The following is a 10056-nucleotide window of genomic DNA, read 5'->3' on the forward strand; positions in this document are numbered from 1 at the left end:
ACTACAATACCCACACGAGGAAATAAGGAAACAGATCAACAGAGCCAGACGTGTACCCAGAAGCCTCCTACTGCAAGACAAACCCAAGAAAGACACCAACAGGACTCCACTGGCCATCACATACAGTCCCCAGCTAAAACCCCTCCAACGCATCATCAGGGATCTACAACCCATCCTGGACAATGATCCCACACTTTCACAGGCCTTGGGTGGCAGACCAGTTCTCGCCCACAGACAACCTGCCAACCTGAAGCATATTCTCACCATTAACTGCACACTGCACCATAGTAACTCTAGCTCAGGAACCAATCCATGCAACAAACCTCGATGCCAACTCTGCCCACATATCTACACCAGCGACACCATCACAGGACCTAACCAGATCAACCACACCATCACCGGTTCATTCACCTGCACGTCCACCAATGTAATATACGCCATCATATGCCAGCAATGCCCCTCTGCTATGTACATCGGCCAAACTGGACAGTCTCTATGGAAAAGGATAAATGGACACAAATCAGATATTAGGAATGGCAATATACAAAAACCTGTAGGAGAGCACTTCAACCTCCCTGGCCACACAATAGCAGATCTTAAGGTGGCCATCCTGCAGCAAAAAAACTTCAGGACCAGACTTCAAAGAGAAACTGCTGAGCTTCAGTTTATCTGCAAATTTGACACCATCAGCTCAGGATTAAACAAAGACTGTGAATGGCTTGCCAACTACAGAAGCAGTTTCTCCTCCCTTGGTTTTCACACCTCAACTGCTAGAACATGGCCTCATCCTCCTTGATTGAACTGACCTCGTTATCTCTAGCTTGCTTCTTGCTTGCATATATATACCTGCCCCTGGAAATTTCCACTACATGCATCTGACGAAGTGGGTATTCACCCACAAAAGCTCATGCTCCAAAACGTCTGTCTATAAGGTGCCAAAGGATTCTTTAATGCTTTTACAGATCCAGACTAACATGGCTATCCCTCTGATACTTGACACCCTGATAAGACGCTGCCCGATGGCATCCCGGTTACCCAGCGGCCAGGGATATCCAGTGTCACTGGGCTGACGCTGGTTCCCTCAGACTCCATCCCAGCTGAATGAATCCCTCATAAGTGGCTCGTGCTTCATACGTGAAGCAACTGTGGGGAGTTCCCAGTAGCAGGAGGCCTCGAACCAAAGCCTGCAGCCACCTTGACTGACAAGCTACATCAATGCCACGAGCTGTGCCTGCCGAGGAGTCGAGAAGGGGGATCCAACCTCATGCTTCAGGCCATGTGCAGGGTCAGGGCGAAATGCTCTTCTAGCCAGGGATAGCGCCACACGCCTGTGCCGGGGAGTTGACCTTCCTTTCAAGCATCAGGAATTGTCCAGCGCTGGGGTTGTGGTGCCAGGCTCGATGGGGCTGATCCCATATGGCAGGTCCTAAGCAGCAACCTTTCCTAAAGGCCTCTGTACCTTTGAGAGGCCCGGCAGCCTCTTTGGAGTGAAACAGAGTCTCCCTGTTCTTGTGCATCTCTCTCCAGATTCCCCAGCTGACCCGGGGCCACATTGAAGAGTGCGGACACTGGACTCAGATGGAAAGGTACCGCGTGCACAGCGGGGGCGGGCTGGCTGGCGTTTAAAGCCTTGTCATCGTCCGCCACTGGGGCCTGACTAAACGCTGCTTGGCAGCCAGCTCTTGCTCCAGCGCCCTGGATGCACGGAGTGAGCCGTTAGCAAGTCTGAATACGCGCGGCGAGGGAGTGGGGCGCCGCGGCTGGCGTTTGCTAAAGGCTCAGCTGGGTCAGCACTGCAAGCGAAGCTGGGAAGGGCAGTCAGCTCGTGTTTGGTCCGTGAACTGATTTGCCCACAGGGATCACCACGGATTATCTCCCCCCCCCCACTCCCTGCCCGATGACAAAGCCTTGTGCAATTAGCTAAATGGCTTAGTGACTTTTAACACTTCCTCTGTAGCGTCCCGTATTGGCCTGTGCTGGAGGGACCAGACCAAATCGCTCATGGCAGATCACTGCATATTTGGCTCTGATTTTCAGTGGGCTGAGCGTCCCCAGCTTCCATTGTCTTCAGAGGGAGCCAGGGTGGCTCAGCACCTCCCTGAATTAGGCCAATACATATTCGCATAACCCAGCCTACCTCTATGCCAGCATTATCGCCCAGGGCCACGACGCAGCTCCTGATTCATCTTCATCCCATAGCCCAGCCCAAGAATTCGGAGGGGCTACCCCAGTGGCTCTCAAACTTTTTTACTGGTGACCCCTTTCGCACAGCAAGACTCCCAATTTGAGACCCCCTGGGCTACTCCCACCCAGCCAGCTGCTGCAGCGCTTGCTCAGGCAAAATCCCCCAGTGAGGTCAGTGGAGATTCGGTCTGCGTGGTCACTGTTGGGGTACAACCCCAAATGCATGTCCTGCCACCTGCTAACAAGAGAGTTCATTATAGCCCTAGTTGTGCCGTGCGGGGAGATCCCCCGGGATCCCTGGCAGCACGTGTGCCGTCTGAGCATCCCTGCATTACTGTGCTGCAGCTTCCGAGCCTGTCCTCCGGCAGCTTGCAGCTGGGTACAGAACTGTGCGATCCAGCCCGTTGGGGTGTCTGGTGTCTTTATGAGCTCTGTTAAAGCAGCCTCATTAGCTTAGCCCATGTCATCAGCTGGCCATTATTCCAGCACAAGTAATTAGCAGAGAAGAGGAGCTGGGCCAGGAGGGATCATCTCACGAGAACAGATTAGAACAGCTAAGTGCCCGGCTCGCAGAGAGGCCTTTACCGGCAGCATCTTCGGGGCACTGGAGGGGGAAGGGAACTGTGCATGGTGAGGCAAGCGGGCCTGAGCCGGAGTCACGGGGGGGGGGGTGGTGTTAGGAAAAGGCAAAAGTTAGTCAAAGTTCAACCTATACATTCTATGGTCCTTATAGGGCCTCTTCTGCCGGAGCGTCTGAGCACCCCGGTCGCGAGCAGTGTGAATGGCAGATGCTCTCCAGCCCAAGGGAGTTCAGAGAGTCATTGAGCTACTAATCAAAAGGGCTGGGTCACTATTTAATGTATCCTCATCTACGCCCAAGGTCTCTAGTTCTCTTCCCTCTATGGCAAGGCCTCAGTTTCCAGGGGAGGCAGGTCCTAGGCTGCGCCTCAAACCCAGTACATTTTCCCCAGCAGGTGCTGGTCTTTTCTCCTACTCCTGCCTGTTTCTGGCCTTTTTCCCTAGGCTTTGCTTCAGAGTGCATCCTTCCTCATCCTTCTCCCCCTCTTGCAAGGAACTGGGTCTGATTTGTGTAGGCCCAGGCACCCCCCCACCCCGATACACACACACACACTTCCAGCAGTCTCTGAGAGGACTGGATAATTTGAGTCAGCTGCTTTTTTTTTTCCTCTTCCTCCCCCCATGTAACACTTCACTCTGTCACAAACTCACCCCTGGGAGGGAGGGTGTCACTAGTATCTCCATTTTACAGATGGGCAAACCGAGGCACAGCGAGGCTAAGTGACTTGTCCAAGGTCACACAGGCAGTCAGAGTTGAACTGAACTCAAGTCTTTGCCGAACACCCTAACCGCTGGCCCATCCTTCCTGACAAGGAGTTTGAGAAGCTGTCTGCCAGGGAAAATGGGGGAGCACCATCGCTTGGGATGTGTAAGAAGTGCTAACTATATCACCACCTCTCCCTTCCCCTTCCCCTTAGCTGTCGCTGACTTCTAGCAGGACAGTGCAGGTATTTGAAAAGGCAAATAGAGACCCACAGTGGGGTGGGGGGAGGTGTAAATTAAAGAAGGCTCCACCCTTTCTTTAAATTAAATTAAACCTTCTTCGTATAGTTGGAAAAGAAATGACACCGCTGAGATTCCTTTACACTTGACCATCAGCCAGGGGGTGAAAACCCCCCACCCCCAGGTCTCTGTCCGTGCAAGTCTCTGTTCTATTTCACTTCTATAGCTCAGCCCCGCAGAAAGGATCCATCCTCCCAAATTACCCACATACCCCTTCTTCATGCCCCCAAACCTCCTCTGCACCTCTGAGAGGGAGAGAGAGCACTTCATCATCTCCAGAGAGGCTCCTTGGGAAATAACCCCCCACTGACTGCTCAGCCGTGACTCCTGGAATTAAATCCCGGGTCTGCCTGAATGGTAGAGAAGCTGTAAAACAGCAGATAGAGTGAAAGGCAGTTAAGTCAGCAGGAGCAATTGGATTTCTGCAAAGTGCATATGTAATATGATAAATACTAGCGGCTGATAGATGAATCTCTGCAGCGCTGCTTGAATCAGACTCGATTTCTGCTGTTTCACAAGATATAGAAAATCTCATCAACTAAATTACAAGGTGGAATATTCTCCTGGCTTTACAGGGTCTGAATGCCAATGTTAAGATTGCTGAGTGCAGTAAAGGACAGAGTTGTTAGACTATCCAAAGGCTGGAGAGAGATCAGTGCTGAATAATGTTACGTGTGCTAAGAGAAAGTAACAGAACAGGCTCGCATCTCTCTCGGCATGCACCGGCTGCCTGCGTAGCGGGTTTGTAATGGAAACAGCTCCTCAGCCAGAACTAGACTGTAGCATTTTGTTTTAATTCGCGTAACAATTTGTACGTGAGGTGAGAGGGCCTGATGGAAAGCCGAATGGAGCGCCTCCCATTGACAGGCCCAGAGAGCATTGATGTTGCCGGAGAAAGATGTTAAGCAGAGATCACCTTGAAAAGAACCAGCAGAGGGTTTGTAAGTTGCCTGCATGACTGTTGGAATGGCTTGAAGAGCTTTTTCCATTTCCCTCTCTCTCTCCCTCCCGGCGGTTTGAATTATTTTGCCAGGGGATCTACACGCTCCCTAAATTTTGGGAGGGTTTGGATCCCATCTGATTTTCCCAGCTGGTCTCACTGAACCTGATTTGTCGTCTTAGCTCGGTTTGGTGTAAAGCTGGGGTAACTCCATTCAAGTCAAGGCAGTTCCACTCGGGTACAGGACAGAATTGGGCCCATAAGCATTATGTGATGATGCATCACTGAAGAGTTACAGCATTCAGCCAGCGTTTTCCTCTTTCAAAGACTAATTAGTCTCTGCTCCCAGTACCCCGTGTGATAGACATTATCATCTTCATTCCACAGATAAGGCACTGGAAGCAAAGAGAGATGAATTGGCTTGCCTCAAGCCCCACACAGGTCACTGCAGAGGTCTAGTCATGTTAGAATTCAAGCATACGGAGGTGTGATACTCCATATGGGTGCATGCGAGCAGATAGATCTGAAATCCATTGGTCTGAGCATAGGAGAAGGAACCAGGAAGCCTTGAATTCCCTGAGAAACCCTAACTCCATTCAGTCCACAAGCATTTGTTGTGAGGAGTGTTGACTCTTTGCTGGGCTAGCAGGTCTCACCATTTTTACTAGAAAGAGCTTTTTTTAAATTGCAATTAGAAACGTGATTTAAAGGCCGAGGTTCCATGCTGACATTTCTCTAACTGCATTAAATGCATCCTCTGTTCCCCACTCAGTCACTGGCCCCGCCTGCCATCCTGGAGCCAACATGCATGAACTAGTTACAACACATGTCAAAAAGCACTTGTATGAGAGAGCTACTATGTGATTGGCTAACAAAGAAGACAAGTGATCCTCTGAGCCAGTTAACACGCAGCCTTTTGATCATGGTCCAATGAGTAACTCTACCATACCAGCAGCAAAGAATCCTGTGGCACCTTATAGACTAACAGACGTTTTGGATCATGAGCTTTCGTGGGTGAATACCCACTTCATCGGATGCATGTGGTGGAAATTTCCAGGGGCAGGTATATATATGCCTGTATTTGTGCAAGTTTCTTCATGAGGTTGATGGATTTCCACTCCATACAGCTAAATGTAGTGCCTTGCATGGTGTCAAGTATCAGAGGGGTAGCCGTGTTAATCTGGATCTGTAAAAGCAGCAAAGAATCCTGTGGCACCTTATAGACTAACAGACGTGGGTATTCTGACGAAGTGGGTATTCACCCACGAAAGCTCATGCTCCATTACGTCTGTTAGTCTATAAGCTGCCGCAGGATTCTTTGCTGCTTTTACAGATCCAGACTAACATGGCTACCCCTCTGATACTCTACCATATCAGCATCTGTCAGACAAAAGGGTGACATTGTCCAGCACTGTCGCCCTCTAAGACTGGAGTCAGCAGAAGGGATGTCTGTCAACATCAGTGTCTATCACTGGAAATAAATATTTGGGGTTTGCTCCATCTGGGGGCAATGTCCTGTCACTAGCCCAGTGACATTGTCTCTTGGATGGTTCTTTTACTGACTGCTGTCAAGATGTGCCTGGGACGTGGAAGATCATTCCTGTCCCAGGAGGGAAGAAAGGGCTGCTCATTGAATTGCGGATGTAGCAGATAATTAGACACCTTCTTTCTCTCGTTCTTAATCTTGCTACTGAACTTGGCACCTTTCACCCAAAGACCTCCGTGTCCTTCACAACACTAGCTCGTCAACCCTCACGTGCTCCCTCTCTGCCATCCTCTGCTGATCACGCCCCCTGGGGTGGAGTGGGCTGCTGTAGCTGCTTAACAGCGCTGCTCTACCAGGCAGCATTGTAGGGTGGGAAATGAAGAATCCCATATCCAAGGGGAATTTCAGGGGGGCGGAAGGGAATCACCCACACTGGAATTTGTTGCTTTCCTCTGATGTTGGCCACTGCTGGACAAGGTGAGCTGATCTGATCTGTTTCGGGTGTTTCCGCAGCACCTCTCACCCTGGTATCTGAGCACCAACCAATGAGTGCAAATGTTCAGCTTCTCTTTGAATGAATCCTGGATGTCTCCAAAAAGGGGATGTTCAGAATCTAGGAGCTAACGGAGCCTTCAATGCCCAGTTCACTGACCTATTTTTTGACAACCTCAGGGGCTGTGACCATCTTACGGGCCTCACAGTTCAATCCTTGAAGAAAAATCACAGCCCAAGCTTCCCCCCACATGCTGGCCGAGGTCACTGTGCCCCATTGCCAGGCATCGCCAGAGCCAAGCCCACCACCCTCCTGTCTGTCAACACACGTGTCCACTTCCCACCATTGGATAAAATACCAAGTATCTGCATGGGTGGGGGCTAAAGGAGAGCGGCTCATACTGAGAAAGAGGCAGTAGGCACGGACAAGTAGGCCTTCCCCTTTGAAGATGTCTAGCAGGGTTGTTTCAGCTGATCCGTTGGCCTGATACGCATTTTCTGGAGGAGTGATGCAGACTTCCTCTCATGCACATTCCCACATGGATGAGTGGGAGCAAAGGTCAGTGAGTTAATGCAGACCTGTGTTTCTCTACTGAGAAAAAGCCAGATACGGATCCATATCACAGGATGAGGAAATTCTTTCCAGGCCAGCAGTAACTCAGGATAATGTTAAACAGCAGCCCCTAATGTTAGACATTTTAAATTAGCAGTTCCAGGTAACTTGTGTCCAAGAGTTTCAGAAGAGCTGACCAAGGAGTGCTCTGGTGTCACAACCGTGATATGGGTGGTCTGACCTAATGGGTAGAACCAGGAGGCAGGCTCGTGGTTGGAGCAGAAGTAGGGCCTAATAGTTTGAACAGGAGTCGGGGTCAAGCCAAGGGGTCAGAGCTGGCATCGGAAACCAAGAGTCAAGTTGAAGATCAGAATTGGAGTCAGGGATCAGGAGTCTAGCTGGAGATCGTAGCTGGCGGCGGGGATCAGGAATCAAGGCAAGAGTTATACCCAGGTCCAATGCAGGGAATAAGAGAGGACTATGTTGTAGCAGATGACTGGGTACCACCAACTTGCACAGACAGCTTCCTGGAACTCCCTCCATGCTTAAATAGTGCACCTGGACCAATCAGAAGTTGGTAAGAGGTGCTATCAATCAGGTCATCTGTGGGTGGCACTTCCTGTGGTCCTTAGTCTCTCAGGGTTTATAGTGCATTCATTGCAGCTCTGTCATGACTGCCATGTGGTGGCATAGATGCTTTGGTTATCCAGAGCCCGGCAGGTCTGGGTTCTAGCCTGAGTCCCTACAGTCTGGACCAAAGGGTTAATGGGATGACCCAGGTAGTCTCAAACTTGTCAGCCTGACATCGATCCTGGGCAAAACAGTGGAGTGACTGATACAGAATTCTAATAACAAAAATGAAAGGAGGGTAATAATTAATGCCAGTAAACATGGATTTATGGAGAATAGATTTTGTCCAACTCAGTTTTTGCCGAGATTACAAGTTTGGTTGATACAAGTGGGAGTGTTGATGTAATAAACTTCATAGGGCATTGGACTTGGTGCAGTGTTTTGATTGAAAAATTAGAGCAATAAAATTAACATTCTGTTTAGTCATAAAGGCATTTTGGGATCAAATTCTCAGCCTCTTCTAATTGGCAGCCTGCATTTTCCCCATATTAATGCCACCTCGTTACTGCCAGTTAATAATAAAAAGCATAACTTTCTTCTAAACTGTTCATGGGAAATAACATTTCCCAACAGCGAAGCAGCACAGGCTGTGGAGCAGTCTCCCTAGGAAATGGATGGAAGCCTAATTCCTTGGGACGTGAAAGCTGGGCTGGAGACAGCACAGTAAGGAGCAGTCCTAGCTTAATGGAGTGTGTTGTGTTTCTGTGTTTTGTTTTTACAGCCCAGCTGCCCTGAATGGGATCCTCATTAAGTGGCTGGAGAATGTTCACAACAGTTCTTTGCTGCAGAAGATTTCGAAACTCTGAGTTTACCCTTGAAAGATTTCAACCTCCAACTTCCTGCTTCATTGGAGTATCTTGCTGCTTGTGCGTGGGTGTGGGCCCTGCCAGTATCACACTTCTGATAAGCCGGGTTTTGCCCCTGGGTTTTGGTTTTCAAGCTAGCCAGTGGAAAAGGTGGGGTAGCCTGGGCTCAGCTAGCCACATCAAGCCGTATAACTGCCTTCCTTTGTGCTTGCGTCGGAATGCAAGCGTCTCAGCGAGGGATTGTAGCATGACGCTCTGATCTGGGGCAGTTCTCCCGCATGTGTTGTGATGTAAGACTACGGTGACCAGATGTCCCGATCTTATAGGGACAGTCCTGATTTTGGGTTTTTTTTCTTATATAGGCCCCTATTGTCCCGCACCTCCTGTCCTGACTTTTCACACTTGCTGTCTGATCACCCTATGTAAGACATGACCTTTCCTAGCAAATGAGGAGGCCAAATTGAAGTCTCAAAGCTGCAGGGAGCAGTAAACCGAGCGTTGTCGTATACTTAGCAAATAATGTGAACTGCAGAAAAATAGAGTGGGGGAGGGGGAAATTCCCTGGCGAGGCAGTGACTGAATGTTTCAAGCTAGGATACAGAGTTTAGAGGGGACGGGTGACTTCCCAAGTGCCTCCTGCATCTACAGCTATTTCAGTTATTAATGATACTGAACCACTCATCTGAAACCCTGTAAATATTTTGTAGGGTTAAGCTTCCACCTCTGGCATTTGAACTCACCGCTCAGGGTTCGGTTTGGCTCGGCTCGGCTCGGCCCCCCAACCACAAAGGCCTGTTTTCTAGTTCAGACACGGCCAATACTTTTGCGATAAGAGATGAGGGGAGGAGTTTTTGGCTCATGAAATCTCATGAAAGCAGCTAGCACCCCCTGATGTCCATTGTTCAGACTGGAGACCGGTGATGTCAGTTCTGACCTGGCCTTGTGCCCAAACCTTGGACCCTGGCCAGCAGCTAGTCAAGCCCTAAGCATTGCCTTGCTTGGCAGCAGTGTTTGTTTGCATTGCGATTGGGGCTTTTGTTGTCAGTTTAAGTCGTACATTTGCGGGTTTAATACGGGGTTCACAGGATACTAATAGCTCTTTTATGCTGCTTTGAAAACTTGCTTCTGCTTTTGTTATTTCAAGCATCTTTTGTAAACCAGCAACCGAAATAAATCCCAGAATTGATCGCCTGGCGTCCACTGTTCTTCCAGGTGGCACCTGGTTATGTTCATGCTGGTGGAGGTTCTTTGTAAGGCGTGTTTTGCGGTACAATGTCACCCCGAGTGCTTTTGGAAGTGGGGTTAACAATAGAACCAGATGGATAACCCCGCAGATCCTGAGACATCCTTTTTAGAAGGGAGCCTCGCTGCAACCAAAAATGGG

The 10056-nt window shown here is 49.6% G+C and overlaps 1 protein-coding gene across 1 annotated transcript in view; it reads left to right on the forward strand.

Moving 5' to 3' along the window:
- Positions 1 to 9010, forward strand: part of LOC127048820 (bifunctional epoxide hydrolase 2-like) — a 79575-nt gene extending 70565 nt beyond the window's left edge. The window contains exons 18-19 of the mRNA XM_050948834.1: positions 1528 to 1586; positions 8588 to 9010. Of these exons, the coding sequence (XP_050804791.1) occupies positions 1528 to 1586; positions 8588 to 8672 (144 nt within the window). The 3' untranslated portion in view covers positions 8673 to 9010. The remainder of the gene's footprint in view (positions 1 to 1527; positions 1587 to 8587) is intronic.
- Positions 9011 to 10056: the final 1046 nt, after the last annotated feature.

This window comes from Gopherus flavomarginatus, chromosome 4, assembly GCF_025201925.1.
Source record: "Gopherus flavomarginatus isolate rGopFla2 chromosome 4, rGopFla2.mat.asm, whole genome shotgun sequence".
Lineage (NCBI taxonomy): Eukaryota > Metazoa > Chordata > Testudines > Testudinidae > Gopherus > Gopherus flavomarginatus.